Genomic DNA, 16090 nt, shown 5'->3' with positions numbered 1-16090 from the left:
TTTTTTTATTTTAAGTATATCAATTAAGCTGGGTATTTAATTTAAAGGTCTTATTTTTAGTGTTAAATGTTGCCTCAAACTGATTAACATACAACTAATGCTTGATTAACCAAACTGTTTTTCTGTGTTTTTCTTGTTTTTCATCCCGATCGCACACCAAACATACACACAATTCTGTACACATACATGCGTTAAATGTTCCACCATCCACAAACACATACCAACATCATGTCGACACATTGAATTCATCACTGGGCATCAATCATCGCTGCGCGCTTCCCTACGCTGCAACCGCGCCTATGATTTTGACTCATTCACTCATATCCGCTCGCTCACGCGCTCCCTTTCTCACGCTCTTAATCGATGTTGCGCGTACAGTTATCGATAACACGCGAAGTCACACGCTACATGGAACCCGGTCATTGGTTCGTCTCGCTATATAACGATGATGGCGATGCCCAAGAGGTCGCCTTCTATGCCGCCATTGCCGAAGATATGACACAGAACTGCCCGAATGGCTGCTCCGGCAATGGGCAATGCTTGCTCGGACATTGTCAATGCAATCCCGGCTTTGGTGGCGACGACTGCAGCGAGAGCGTATGCCCAGTGCTGTGCTCACAACATGGCGAATATATCAATGGCGAATGTATTTGTAATCCGGGTTGGAAGGGAAAAGAATGCTCGCTGCGTCACGATGAATGCGAAGTGGCCGACTGCAATGGACATGGTCACTGCGTGAGCGGCAAGTGCCAATGCATGCGCGGTTATAAGGGAAAATTCTGTGAGGAAGGTAATGACCGAAGATTTGCTAGAGAATTTTTGCACTTAAGTGAGAGCGAAACCCCAAAGTATCGCGGCGTTTTACAGCAGCTCATTGACCGCTTTTAAATTCTTAAATTTTCTCTTCTTTCATCCCGCTCTAGTTGACTGCCCGCATCCAAACTGCTCGGGACATGGCTTCTGCGCTGATGGCACTTGTATTTGCAAGAAGGGTTGGAAGGGTCCCGACTGTGCGACTATGGATCAAGATGCGCTACAATGCCTGCCCGATTGCTCTGGCCATGGCACCTTCGATTTGGACACGCAGACATGCACCTGCGAACCGAAATGGAGTGGCGACGATTGCTCGAAAGAATTGTGCGATTTGGATTGTGGTCAACATGGCCGCTGCGTCGGCGATGCCTGCACCTGCGATCCCGATTGGGGTGGCGAGTATTGCAATACGAAGCTCTGTGATACGCGTTGCAATGAGCATGGGCAGTGCAAGAATGGCACTTGCCTGTGTGTGACCGGCTGGAATGGCAAGCACTGCACCATCGAGGGTTGCCCGAATGGCTGTTCGTCGCATGGCCAGTGTCGTGTGAGCGGCGAGGGACAATGGGAGTGTCGCTGTTACGAAGGCTGGGATGGACCCGACTGCGGCATAGCGCTCGAACTGAACTGTGGCGATAGCAAGGACAATGACAAAGGTGAGTAAAGGCAGATTAATTGCAGATTCTGGTTTAATTGTTTGTTTTTTTTCGATCATAGATGGTCTCGTCGACTGCGAGGATCCCGAGTGCTGTGCCAGCCATGTCTGTAAGACGTCGCAGCTATGCGTATCCGCACCGAAACCGATCGATGTGTTGCTAAGGAAGCAACCGCCAGCCATTACCGCTTCTTTCTTCGAACGCATGAAATTCTTAATTGATGAGAGCAGCCTGCAGAATTATGCGAAACTCGAGACTTTCAATGAAAGGTTTGTTCAAATGTGTTTGCCAATTTGTGCACTTAATTTTATATAATTTCTATTCGGTTTCAAAATTAGTTACATATGTTCATCAGAAACTAGAAAAAAATAATAATTCAAGCAACATGCAATTGGCGAAATATTTTCGTTTGTTTAAAAAAAAAAAAAAAAAAAAAATACTGCATTGACCAAAAACCTGATTTTTGAATGTATATAGTGTATATAAATATCCGGATAGACACAAAAGATTGCAGTTAATGCATATAATAATAACTAGTTTGCCTTTTTTCAGTTCTTAAATTTTGATCTTTTTAAGTTATCGTGCCCTTGTCTCAAAATTCCCATCCTCAAAATAATATTCCATACATGTGAAAAAAGTGAAACGTCAATTATGTGTAAATAATCCCCACTGTTTGTCTTTTGTTATTGCACCTGAAAAAACACCCCAAAAATAGGTAACAAAATTTTAAAGTTTTTACAAAAACAAAATTAAACTGTAAGTGCGCGCAATAATTGCGCCGACCAGGCGTCGCTTGCTAAATTATAGATTTAAAACAATTAATGTTAAAATCAAATCTTCTAGGTTTACATACATATATATTTTTGTGAAATATTTCTAATGTCACGTGTCTTAGTTTTTGTGTTTTGAAAAAAAAAATCAAAAACAAACAAATTTTTCAACGTATCCAATCATCAATTCAAAGCTAATGCAATTAATTTTCTCTACTCTTTTCTCTTCTCTTACACGCGCGCCCTCAAACTACTACCAAAAAAAAATACTACTACTAACCTACTACCAACATCACTACTACCAATACTACTACTACTACTACTACTGCGAACACATAACCAATTTTACTAATAATTCGATTTGTTCGATTCAAATGCATTCGATTTGCATACCTTTCGGCATTTTTCGATTCGCCCAAAATAAAAAACTACAAAAAATTTCAAAACAAACAAATCGTAACAAAAAAATCCATATCGAAATTCATTAAACACTAACAGCATTTTTTGGAATTATTTCAATGCAAGGTAAGCAAAAGCTAAAGCGCTCAAACTAAAATAACTAACTTAAAAATACTCTTTAAAACAATTCGATGGTTGTTTGATGCTTTTCGTCTTTGGTTTAATCAGTTTTGTAAATTTGCATTTTATATAATAGTGATTTTCTAAATTTTTCTTTTCTATGGAATTTCACTCATTTTAATATTAGTTTTTGCTTTGCTCTTTTTCTTATTTAATTTATAATTTTTTTTTAAGTTCTGCTTTATTAAGGTCGAAAAATCTTGCTTTGATTTTGTTTATCATTTTGGTAACCTTATTTTTTTCAAAATCTTTTGAAGCTATAACAATCTCATTTTCATTTCATTTTTTCGTATGAAACTATTATTTAACTTTTTCAATATCTGTTCCAATACCGAATTTCCACTAGGCATTGAAACGACGAAAAATGTGTGCCATTTAAAAAATGTCATGTGGAAACGAATTTAATGACAATTTTTCTTAATGCAATGGCACAGGTATTTTTTAATGCCCAAATTTGTCATTAAAATTTTTACAATTCAATGCCTAGTGGAAATCCGGCATAAGTCTACCACTTTAATGCTACATAAATCATATTCTCTTTTAATATTTGCGTACAAAATTTTTTTCATCTTTTCACTTTTTAAGGAAATTTTTGGATAATTTTTTTTTTTACTTTTTATCGATATCATATATCCTTTTTTTCTATCCTGTTTTATAGGATTTTATTTCATTTTAGTTAACTTAATTTTAATTTATTTTACTTGGTTTTATAATTAGTTTCTTTTTTTCTATTTTTTTGCTTTAATTTTTTTATTTTATTTTTCCTTTTTCACTTAAATTTAATTTTATTTTTCTGTTCCATTTTATTTCTCATTTTTTAATTATTGTTTAATTCCTCTTAACTCACACTTCTTTTAACTTTCACGTTTTTGCATTTTTTTTTAGTTTGTGCACAATTTTCACAACTACTTTAGCACTTTTTGTAATCGCTCCAATTTTTAATCCCTTAAATTTTTTCTCTTAAGAATTAACCATTTAACTAACCCATTCAGGAACCTTTTTTTTACATAAATTCCCTCAATTTTTATAAATCTTTTTGAGGTTATGTGGTGCCATTTTATTTTTTGTTGGATTTTTATTTATCTAATTTTTTAATCGTTTTAACACTCGGCACTTTACTTTCAATTTTTAAGTTCTCCTTTTGTAATTTTTTTTTTATTTTTGTGCACAATTTCCAGAATTATTTCAATACTTTTTTTAATCGCTTAAATTTTTAACGCTTTACATTTTTTCTCTTAACAATTAACCATTTAACTAACCCCATCAGCAACTATTTTTTTTACTAAGTACCCTCAATTCACATTTATATAAATCTTTTTGAAATTATGTAGTGCCATTTTTAAGCTCTTTGTAGTGCATTTCTTTCGTAATTTTACTTAACGTTTTTCTTTTAAAATTTTTACATTTTTTCGCGCCTCACTTCAACAATCATAATTAATGCATTAAAAAAACAATTCCAAGCAATCCCCCAAACAAATCAAATTTTAGTTTCAATAGAAGACTAAAAAAATATTCAAAACTTTTTAAAAACTACCGTTATAAGCAACTAAAACACAAAACTCGCTTAAATATTTACGAACACCTTGTAAAAAATTTGTTCGTTCGTTAATTCGTTCGTTCGCTGTTTCGCTCGTTCAAACTTCGTTCAATTGTGTCTCTTATGTGTTGAGAAAAACCGTTTTTTTTTTCTTTTTCCATGTGAGTGTGTACTTTTACGTTTGAATTCTTTCCACCTTATTTGCCGTTAATTTAGCAATTTATCGTTATTTATTTAAGTAGTTCAATTACATTCCTAAATATATGTCAATATGTTTTTAGCGCAAGTTCCATAGTTTTTTTTAATTTATTCGACTGCTTGTTAATTATATTTTTCATTACCGTTCGCTACATAAATACATATGTACATATATAAGTAAATATTTCGTACTCTCTTAAAAATATTTCAAATACTTAATTGTAATCTACTACACCAAGTATTTTTCAATATCTAGTAGCCACCACTTCTACTTAAATCTGTGTGCTAACTCTCTCCTTTTTCTCGCTCTCTTTTCCCACAGCCGTTCGGCCGTAATACGCGGTCGCGTTGTCACCTCACTCGGCATGGGCTTGGTGGGTGTGCGCGTTTCCACCACAACACTCCTCGAAGGCTTCACGCTCACCCGTGATGATGGTTGGTTCGATTTGATGGTAAATGGCGGTGGAGCTGTGACTCTCCAATTCGGCCGCTCGCCCTTCCGTCCACAGTCGCGCATCGTACAAGTGCCCTGGAATGAGGTGGTCATCATTGATGTGGTGGTGATGTCCATGTCGGAGGAGAAGAATGTGGTGCCTATACCACACACGTGCTTCTCACACGACTACGATCTCATGAAACCGGTTGTCTTGGCCTCGTGGAAGCATGGCTTCCAAGGTGCTTGCCCGGATCGCTCTGCCATCTTGGCTGAATCGCAGGTGATACAGGAGTCGCTGCAGATTCCCGGCACGGGCTTGAATTTGGTGTATCATTCGTCGCGCGCCGCTGGCTACCTTTCGACAATAAAGCTGCAGCTGACCCCTGAAACCATACCTGAAACGCTTCACTTAATTCATCTGCGCATAACAATCGAGGGCATTTTGTTCGAACGCGTTTTCGAAGCTGATCCGGGCATTAAATTCACTTATGCTTGGAATCGCTTAAACATCTATAGGCAGCGTGTATATGGTGTGACAACGGCAGTAGTAAAAGTTGGCTATCAATACACCGATTGCAAGGACATCATCTGGGATATACAAACCACCAAGTTGTCTGGTCACGACATGTCCATATCCGAGGTGGGTGGTTGGAATTTGGACATTCATCACCGCTACAACTTCCACGAAGGTATCCTACAAAAGGGCGATGGTTCTAATATCTACTTAAAGAACAAACCACGTGTCATACTCACCACAATGGGTGATGGCCATCAGCGGCCGCTCGAGTGCAACGATTGCGAAGGTTTAGCTTACAAGCAACGCCTGCTGGCACCGGTCGCTTTAGCTTCCTCACCTGATGGTAGCCTCTATGTTGGCGACTTCAACTACATACGCCGCATCATGACTGATGGTAGCATACGCACTGTCGTCAAGTTGAATGCAACGCGCGTTTCCTATCGCTATCACATGGCGCTTAGTCCACTCGACGGCACGCTCTACATTTCCGACCCAGAGTCCCATCAAATCATACGCGTACGCGACACCAACGACTATTCGCAACCTGAAAAGAACTGGGAACCCATTGTCGGCTCGGGCGAACGTTGTCTGCCGGGTGATGAGGCGCATTGTGGTGATGGCGCGCTGGCTAAGGATGCAAAGCTGGCCTATCCCAAGGGCATCGCCATATCCAGCGACAACATACTCTACTTCGCCGATGGCACAAACATACGTATGGTGGATCGTGATGGCATAGTCACCACGCTGATTGGCAATCACATGCACAAGTCACACTGGAAACCCATTCCCTGCGAGGGCACACTGAAGCTGGAGGAGATGCATTTGCGTTGGCCCACCGAGCTGGCCGTGAGTCCATTGGACAATACGCTCCACATCATCGATGACCACATGATCTTACGCATGACTCCCGATGGACGTGTGCGCGTCATATCCGGCCGGCCGCTGCACTGCGCCACTACCTCTACCGTCTACGACTCCGATTTAGCAACACACGCCACACTCGTCATGCCTCAGTCGATTTCATTCGGGCCCATGGGCGAGCTGTATGTGGCGGAGAGCGACTCGCAGCGTATTAATCGCGTGCGTGTAATCGGTACGGATGGGCGTATTGCTCCGTTCGCTGGCGCTGAATCGAAATGCAATTGTTTGGAACGCGGCTGCGACTGCTTCGAGGCCGAACACTTCCTTGCGACAAGCGCCAAATTTAACACAATCGCTGCGCTCTCAGTCACTCCCGACGGGCACGTGCACATCGCCGATCAAGCAAACTATCGCATACGCTCTGTTATGTCCAGCATTCCTGAGGCGAGCACGTCACGAGAGTATGAGATCTATGCACCTGACATGCAGGAAATTTACATCTTTAACCGCTTCGGTCAGCATGTCTCCACGAAGAACATTCTAACTGGTGAAACCACCTACGTCTTCACATACAATGTCAACACCTCCAATGGCAAACTGAGCACTGTGACCGATGCGGCAGGCAATAAGGTTTTCCTTCTGCGTGACTACACCTCACAGGTGAACTCCATCGAAAATACCAAGGGTCAGAAATGCCGCCTACGCATGACACGCATGAAGATGCTCCACGAACTTAGCACACCAGATAACTACAACGTGACTTTCGAGTACCACGGCCCAACTGGCTTGCTAAAAACTAAACTTGACTCCACTGGCCGCTCCTATGTCTACAACTACGATGAATTTGGGCGCCTCACTTCGGCGGTCACACCCACCGGTCGCGTCATTGACTTGGTATTCGATCTGAGCGTTAAAGGTGCACAAGTGAAGATATCCGAGAATGCGCAAAAGGAGCAGTCGATGCTGATACAAGGCTCCACAGTCATGGTGCGCAATGGTGCTGCCGAATCGAAGACGTCGGTTGAGATGGATGGCTCCATGACAAGTCTGACGCCATGGGGTCATACCGTGCAGGTGGAGGTGGTGCCATACGCCATATTGGCTGAAATCAACCCAGTAATTGGCGAGAGCTATCCAGTTCCTGCCAAACAACGTACGGAAATCGCTGGCGATCTGGCTAATCGTTTTGAGTGGCGTTACTTTGTGCGCCGTATACAGCAAGGCAAGCAAGGCAAAGGACCGCGTCCAGTCTCACAGGTGGGACGTAAGCTACGCGTCAACGGCGACAATGTGCTCACACTCGAATATGACCGCGATACGCAGTCAGTTGTGGTGTTGGTGGATGATAAGCAAGAACTTTTGAACGTGACCTACGACCGTACTGCACGTCCAGTGAGCTTCCGTCCACAATCAGGCGACTATGCTGATGTCGATTTAGAGTATGACCGCTTTGGTCGATTGGTTAGCTGGAAGTGGGGTGTGCTGCAGGAAGCATACACCTTTGATCGTAACGGACGGCTGAATGAAATCAAGTACGGCGATGGTTCGTCTATGGTTTATGCCTTCAAAGACATGTTCGGTTCGCTGCCATTGAAGGTGACCACACCACGGCGCTCGGACTATCTACTACAGTACGACGACGCTGGTGCACTGCAAAGCTTGACCACGCCACGAGGCCACATACATGCATTCTCCCTGCAGACGTCACTCGGCTTTTTCAAGTATCAATACTTCTCGCCGATCAATCGCCATCCCTTCGAAATACTTTACAACGATGAGGGGCAAATTCTGGCGAAGATACATCCACATCAATCTGGTAAAGTGGCGTTTGTTCACGACTCCGCTGGCCGTTTGGAAACTATTTTAGCTGGGCTTTCGAGCACGCATTACACCTATCAAGACACCACAAGCCTTATTAAATCGGTTGAGGTGCAAGAGCCCGGATTTGAGCTGCGCCGCGAATTCAAATATCACGCTGGCATTCTGAAGGATGAAAAGGTACGTTTCGGCTCGAAGAACTCACTAGCCTCTGCACATTACAAGTACTCGTATGATGGTAATGCGCGCATGAGTGGCATTGAGATGTCCATTGACGACAAGGAGGTGCCCACAGCGCGCTATAAGTACAGCCAGAACTTGGGTCAGTTGGAAGTGGTGCAGGATCTGAAGATAACACGCAATGCCTTCAATCGCACCGTCATCCAAGACTCCGCAAAGCAATTTTTCACCATCATCGATTACGATCAACATGGCCGCGCTAAGAGTGTGCTCATGAACATTAAGAGCTTCGATGTCTTCCGTCTCGAGTTGGACTACGATCTACGCAATCGCATCAAATCACAAAAGACGACCTTGGGCCGATCCACGTCTTTCGACAAAATCAATTACAACGCTGATGGGCACGTAATTGAAGTACTCGGCACCAACAACTGGAAGTACTTGTACGATGAGAACGGCAACACTGTAGGCATAGTGGATCAAGGCGAGAAAATCAATCTCGGCTACGACATTGGTGACCGCGTTATACAAGTCGGTGAAATCGAGTTTAATAACTACGATGCGCGTGGCTTTGTAGTGCGTCGTGGTGAACAGAAATACCGTTACAATAACCGCGGTCAGCTGATACATGCCTTTGAAAGAGATCGCTTCCAATCGTGGTACTATTATGACGACCGCAGTCGCTTGATCGCTTGGCACGACAGCAAAGGCAACGTAACACAATACTACTATGCCAATCCGAAGACACCAAAGCTCCTGACGCATGTACACTTCCCCAAAGTCGGTAAGACTTTACGCTTCTTCTACGATGACCGCGATATGTTAATTGTAGTCGAGAACGGCGATCAGCGCTACTACGTGGCCACCGATCAAAATGGCTCACCACTAGCATTCTTCGACCCAAATGGCAGCATCATAAAAGATGTGAGACGCACGCCATTTGGACGCATCATCAAGGATACGAATCCAGACTTGTTCATACCCATTGACTTCCATGGTGGTCTGCTGGATCCCAACACAAAACTGGTATACACCGAGGGACGTCACTATGATCCCACAGTTGGTCAGTGGATGACACCCAAGTGGGAGACACTGGCCACTAAGATGTCCAACCCAACCGATGTCTTCATTTACCGCTACCACAACAACGACCCCGTAAACCCCAACAAGCCGCAGAACTACATGATCGACTTGGAGTCGTGGCTGCAACTCTTCGGCTATGACTTGCGCAACATGCAGAGCTCCAAGTATACAAAAGAAGCGCAATATGTGCCACAAGTATCCATAAAATCCAACACCCTAGCGCCCGAGTTCGGCGTCATTTCCGGCCTTGAATGCATAGTGGAGAAAACCAACGAAAAGTTCAGCGACTTTGATTTCGTGCCGAAGCCGCTGCTGAAGATGGAACCGAAAATGCGCAATCTGCTGCCACGCATCAGCTACCGCCGTGGCGTGTTCGGTGAGGGTGTGCTGCTCTCGCGCATAGGCGGACGCGCACTTGTCAGCGTTGTCGATGGTTCGAACAGCGTGGTGCAAGATGTGGTCTCATCCGTCTTCAACAATTCCTACTTCCTTGACCTGCACTTCAGTATACACGATCAAGATGTATTCTACTTTGTCAAGGACAATGTTCTCAAATTGCGCGACGACAACGAAGAACTGCGCCGGCTCGGTGGCATGTTCAACATATCAACACACGAGGTGACCGATCATGGTGGCGCTGCAGCAAAGGAATTGCGGCTGCATGGGCCCGATGCGGTGGTGATTATCAAGTATGGTGTCGATCCAGATCAGGAGCGACATCGCATACTCAAGCACGCGCACAAGCGCGCAGTCGAACGGGCGTGGGAGCTAGAGAAACAGCTGGTTGCTGCCGGTTTCCAGGGACGTGGCGACTGGACCGAAGAGGAGAAAGAAGAGCTGGTGTCGCACGGTGATGTCGATGGCTGGATTGGCATCGACATACACAGCATACATAAGTACCCACAACTAGCCGACGATCCAGGCAATGTGGCGTTCCAGCGCGATGCAAAACGCAAGCGAAGAAAGATCGGCAATGGACATCGTACGGCGAAAGCGCGTCACCAACAATTACGTGTAATGGATTTGAGTGCGTGAGTACGCGATACGAGTGACAACAAGGCGAACAAATGGAGTAGTGAGGAGATAACTGTGACAAAAATGAGTGTTGCTGCGGAGCGCGAGCTATTAGAGAATGGTGTGGGGGAGGAGTTTGGGCATATGTTCAGTGATGATTACGCATTTAACGACGATTGGGATATAGGCACAACTACAAACGAAATGCAAACCGATAAAACCACACTGGATCTGGACAACGACAGCAATAGCAGTGGCAGTAGTGATAGCGATGACGATGGCGACGACGACGACGTGCAGCCGATACACGAACGTGGTCAACACGATTTAAACGAAATTAATGCTAGTGATGATGAAGACTACAACTACCAAGACGAATACTACTACAATAACAACAAGTACGATCAGCACTATTATCGCAGCAAAAGCAGCAAAGGCACAGAGACAGACGACTTATATTATTAGCGATACCTACCAACCAAGCAACCAACAAATACTATTACCATTTAGAAATGGGAAAAGCAAATTAAAATTAAAAACTTAGTGGGTATTACTTAGAAAAGCATATGTGTGAGTACGAGTAAAATACAATACTAAGTGTAGGTATGTATGTGAAAAAGAATCAATACACCACTAGATACACAATGAATATTGAAATTCAATTGAAAATCGAACGTAAAGAGCAAAATTGTAAAAACAAAGGATAGCAAGGAACATGCAGTTGAGTAATCGAAAACTAAATCATTTAGCATAAAACAATAAAAGTACTTAGCTTCTAGGAGCTAAGCGAAGTTGAAAGATATTAAGATGAGAAAAATTTTTTAGAAACAGCTAAAGCGTGCGGAAAAAAAGCAAAATGGGGACGGTTAGAGATCACAAATCGGAAACCAGAAATTCGAAGTCCGCAGCAAAAAGAAATCAACATAGAAAGGCAGTAGGCTGACACGGCACTCGAATGTTTTTTTTTTTTTTTTGTTTGAGGTTGTATACTATGCCATTTGGCGTGCAATTATTAAGAAAGAACATATTTAATTTTTGTATAAAGTAAAACAAATCAAGGCGGTTCATTGAGCCATGTAACTAAAAGGTTAAGTGGTAAATGTGACGGTGCAGTAATGACTAGCAAATTAAGTATTATATACATACACACATACAATAGGCAAAAACACTTCGAGAGGAGGAATAAAAACGAAAATGAAAAAACTTAGTGTAACTGAATGTTTTTGTATAATTGCAGAGTTAAGAAAACAAAACGAAAGAAAAATAAGTATTTGGTGCAAAATAGAAAGAAAAGTAGGCTAAAAATGTTAAAAAGCAGGCATAGATTAGTGAAATTTTATAATTTATTTGCTGGCAGATGAAATTTCTCGCAACGAATCACAATTAATTATTTTAAGCTTATTTTTTCGGTTTTTAAACTTTTCTTTATAATTCTTGCCAAAATATTTAAACTTGAAGTTTTTATTTCAAAATTCTTCTCAGTAAAGCTAACTTTTCGGTTTCTACTTTCTTCTTTATAATAGTTACGAAAAATATTAAAACTGTATGTTTTCGTTCTATGAAAAATGCAATAGTTTTAAATATTTTTTTTACATTTATTATTCTAAACATTTTTTTCCGTCATTTGGACTGCTTAAAATATGCACTTATACTCACCACTCGTTTAGAACTGCCAAACGCATTTACTATGACATTAAAACTCCTGATTTCATAAATACTCATTTTGCAATTAAAATATAAAATTTGTATTTAATTTTCATTCCAAACGAAAGCTTTTCTTAAATTATAGTAATTCCTTTTCTCTCGTTCTTCCCAAACCAAAACAAAGTCATTTATTAAATTTTCAACACTTATTTCCAGAATTCGCACACAGTGGCCCCCAAACTGTCCGCCAAAAACTCGTGAAAATTTACGCGTTAATTTACGTATTGCCCACCCGCTTTCTTTTACCCACAACTTCGAAGTAATTTCCAGAATACTCGCAAAGAAGCTGAATGACACTGAAAAGCAAAACATTTTTTCAAAAATTGTGATATACATACAAACTATTTTTCAAATCCAAACTCTCGTCTCGAATATTTTATATTTTCACTATTTTTAGTTGAAAACAATAAAAATTATACAAGCGGTATTAGAAATTTCGTCACTTAAAATCGCTTGACATTTTTTATATTACTCTGCAATTGTAAAGGCGTTAACATAAGATATTGATTACAAAAATAATGTAAAAGAGTATATTTAATCGTCTACAAATGCCATTTATACTTTTAATATTTTAATGTGTACACGTTTTTTAAGTTAATAGTATTGAGTTATAATATTTTTAATTTTAATTTTTTATACAAAGTTTTTCAAGTGTATGAGACCCTTAATTTTTTTTTGAAATTTCGTATGTCATGCAAGTCTTCTATCAAGCGTATTTAGTGTTTAAATTTGTAAATTATTTTAATTTTTATCTATATTTTACTGTTATAATTCTCATGAAAAATAGTTGTTTAATACACTTGAAAAATGTAGTTTAAAAAATGTATAACTTTTTGCTTTAAATTTAGTATTAATAAATAATTTGAATGCAAAAAATTCTGTTAAATGTTTGCGTTCTTCTTTCATTGCAAATAAAAAATTAAAAAATTGTTGAAAATTTCAAATTTTTCAAGAGCTTATCGTACTATATTTTTTAACCCATAAAAGCTTTTTACTTAATATATTGTTTTCCCATTTCCTCCTAATAGCTCTATTCATAGCCATTAGGAGGGTAAAAATGGTCAATATTTGGGAATCTGAGAAAATAATAAAATTTAAAGCTTGAACTCCTTACTGAAGCTTAAAAGGTATACAAACGATCTTGTTGAAAAAGAGCTTTGAAAGAGATAAAAGAATTATTGGCCCGAGAAAGCTTTAACACTGGGGTAGTATTTGTTGTTTGTACAGAAGCTTACAACACGATATCTTTCCAAATTCTCTCACATTTTTCAAAAGATATATTTTTTTAATTAGTGAACTGTAAGAGAATTCTTATGATGGACAAGAAAAAAAAAGATAAATAATAAAACTGTATAAATTTTCAACTTAAACTGGGAGCTCTGCTTTTTATTTTCTTTTGCAAACGACAAAGTACTACTTAAAAAACGGTGAATATACATACATAAATACATATATCTACACCCCAAAGTTCGAAAACCATCTTTATTTTGTTAAATCTTCAAAAAATGCAACTGATTTCATGCAAAGTTATTAAACTCAAACATAAAATATTTTTTTTTTTAATTTTCAGACAAAAGGGAAAAGCGAGATAAAGTGAAAGCTTCCATATACATAGTGAAAGCTGCCGTTCAAAGTAAAAGCTTAGCAACCTCAGCCGCCTGAGGAGCTTATATTAATTGGCTTCACTGTTACTTTTAAATATGTCTACATAGGCACGTTATATTTTGGAATGTATTTACGTCATCCTTTGCCAAGTTTGGTTTGGAGATAAGCCAGGTTTGGCATTCAGTGTCTTCTTTTTTTTAATGTAGAAACTCTAGGTTCACTCAGAAACAATCTATATCCCAAGTATGAAGGGGATTAGGTATTTTCGCTGGCTCATGCCGGCTTTTGGGACATTTAAAAAAAATTCGAAAGCTTCTTTCCGTCAAGTAAATTCTCGTAACGGTCTCATAGAAATGTAAAAGCATAACATTCGTTAGGAATGTATATTTATTGAAAGCCCAAACAACTCTTTGCTTTAGGTCTACGTGAAAGCTTCCCCGCACATGTGAATGCTCAAAAGCTATCGCCTACCTAACAAACACTCTTTAAATTCACCTTTAATCCTATACTCATCGTACTGAGTCTACTTACTCAACTTGGAACTTTATACTCTTATTCTATCTACACAAATACTATATTCTCAACGATTTATGATTAGCATTAACGCATTTTTTTATTAACTATTATCAACATGATGTGTATATTAATTATTGCAATGTGTAAATTTTGAATTGAGAGCATTATTAATATTATTGCCAATTATTATTGACTATTGATTAATCGCATCTCTAGTGTTATCCAATTAAGGAATTATTAGGAATAGAATAAATACGTTTAAGCTACGATAAGGACACCTTGTAAAATAGACATACACCCCCAATATCCTTAATTACTGTTAGGTGCTAAGTGAACAGGTTAAAAGCATAAATTGAAGACAGTTGGCGCGTGGAAGTAAAAGCTTAACAAGCTAAATAAAAACTTAGTTGCAGTAAATTGCCGAAATTCGTATGTAAACAAGAAGGTATAATAAAACTGCTATGTAAAATGCATAGTAAATAACTAATGTGTTAGTAATTTTAGTTTAAAAAAATATGGAAACAAAAGATGATTTACGAATAGCAAGGTAAAAGCATATTTTTTAAGCAAAAGACATGGAAGAAGTAAGAGTTGCATTGCAAGCCTGCGCAGAATGGAGAAAATCAAAATGAGATACACTCAATGCTTTTCGTAAAACTAAATATGTGACCGTATAGCTTGCGAAGAGGGTATCCGATACCCGACGACAACACTACACTGGCATAAGTTAGCTACGTTTGAAAACACAGTAAATAGACGCAAGTTGAAAATGGAAAATGTAGGCATGAGTAATGTAAATTTAAAATAAATTTGTAGATTAAATAATATCACAAGAAACAAAGTGAAAAATTGTATATTTAAGCAAAAACTGTACTGTAAAAATTGCAATAACTTCAAAATAAAAATCTTAAAAAATAAGCCAATTTAAATTAAGCAAAATGCGTAAAAGAAAAAATGCAAAAAATATACCAAAATTATGACTGATACAAGGAAAATCGAAAAAGAGAAATCTCAGAAAATTTATGTAACTTTAATGCAAAATGCAAGCATGACATACAATAAACACACACACATAACAAACATACTTATAAAAAGAAAGCAAATTTTGAAAGAGAAGATAACTTAACAAAATTGTGAACAATTTGCAAAATAAAGAAAAAAAAATCATTTCACGCAGCCACGAACAAGATGCAAATTGTATGTGAAAAAATAGCTTACATGATGTAAACACTAATTTGCGTTTACTTAAAAACAAATTGTTTTTCGTTTTTCATACGAATTAAATATTAGTTCTTAAGGGCAAAAAGAAATGCATTATATAAAAGAAGAATTAGTTGAGCAACTTCAAATGCCGTAAAAGCAGAGTTAGCCAGAGATAAATGTGTACTTGTAACTGTATTAAATATAGAATAAAAAATAATAATAAAATAAAAGTGAAAATTAAAAAAAAAAACACTGAATAGTATTAAAATTTTACAGGTGGAAACGCAATGCAGGGAGTATATCGTCACACTAATATAGAAAGGTCCTATCTCACATCGTCGCTGAAATACAAATAGCCGTAACTAACTAAAAATCTAAAATTCACTTTTTGATTGATTATGATGCATTTCAACGAATTATAAGTATCACAGCGTTTTAAGCAATAAAAAATTTCAGTCAATTACGGCTGTTTTGCATTTCAGCTACAATGTGAGATAGGGCCTTTCTCTATTAAGGTAACGATATGCGCCACACGCAATGTCTTACATGAATGCATAATAAAACAGGCAAGTAAATAGTAAATGAAAAAAGGAGGGAGTA

At 38.9% G+C, this 16090-nt stretch overlaps 1 protein-coding gene across 2 annotated transcripts in view; it reads left to right on the top strand.

Moving 5' to 3' along the window:
- Positions 1-10504, top strand: part of LOC118739345 (teneurin-m) — a 17749-nt gene extending 7245 nt beyond the window's left edge. Inside the window, exons 3-7 of one of the 2 annotated variants that reach the window (XM_036470609.1) lie at positions 379-790; positions 924-1469; positions 1531-1738; positions 2738-2764; positions 4876-10504. In XM_036470609.1, coding sequence (XP_036326502.1) covers positions 379-790; positions 924-1469; positions 1531-1738; positions 2738-2764; positions 4876-10483 — 6801 coding nt within the window. In that variant the 3' untranslated portion in view covers positions 10484-10504. The remainder of the gene's footprint in view (positions 1-378; positions 791-923; positions 1470-1530; positions 1739-2737; positions 2765-4875) is intronic. The other variant, XM_036470610.1, reaches the window with a different exon arrangement.
- The last annotated feature ends 5586 nt before the right edge of the window (positions 10505-16090 follow it).

The sequence above is a fragment of the Rhagoletis pomonella genome, unplaced genomic scaffold (genome assembly GCF_013731165.1).
Source record: "Rhagoletis pomonella isolate Grant_MI unplaced genomic scaffold, Rhpom_1.0 Rhpom_scaffold_00005, whole genome shotgun sequence".
Taxonomy (NCBI): Eukaryota; Metazoa; Arthropoda; class Insecta; order Diptera; family Tephritidae; genus Rhagoletis; species Rhagoletis pomonella.
Note: the sequence above shows the minus strand (reverse complement) of the source record. Positions and strands in the feature narration are given on the sequence as shown.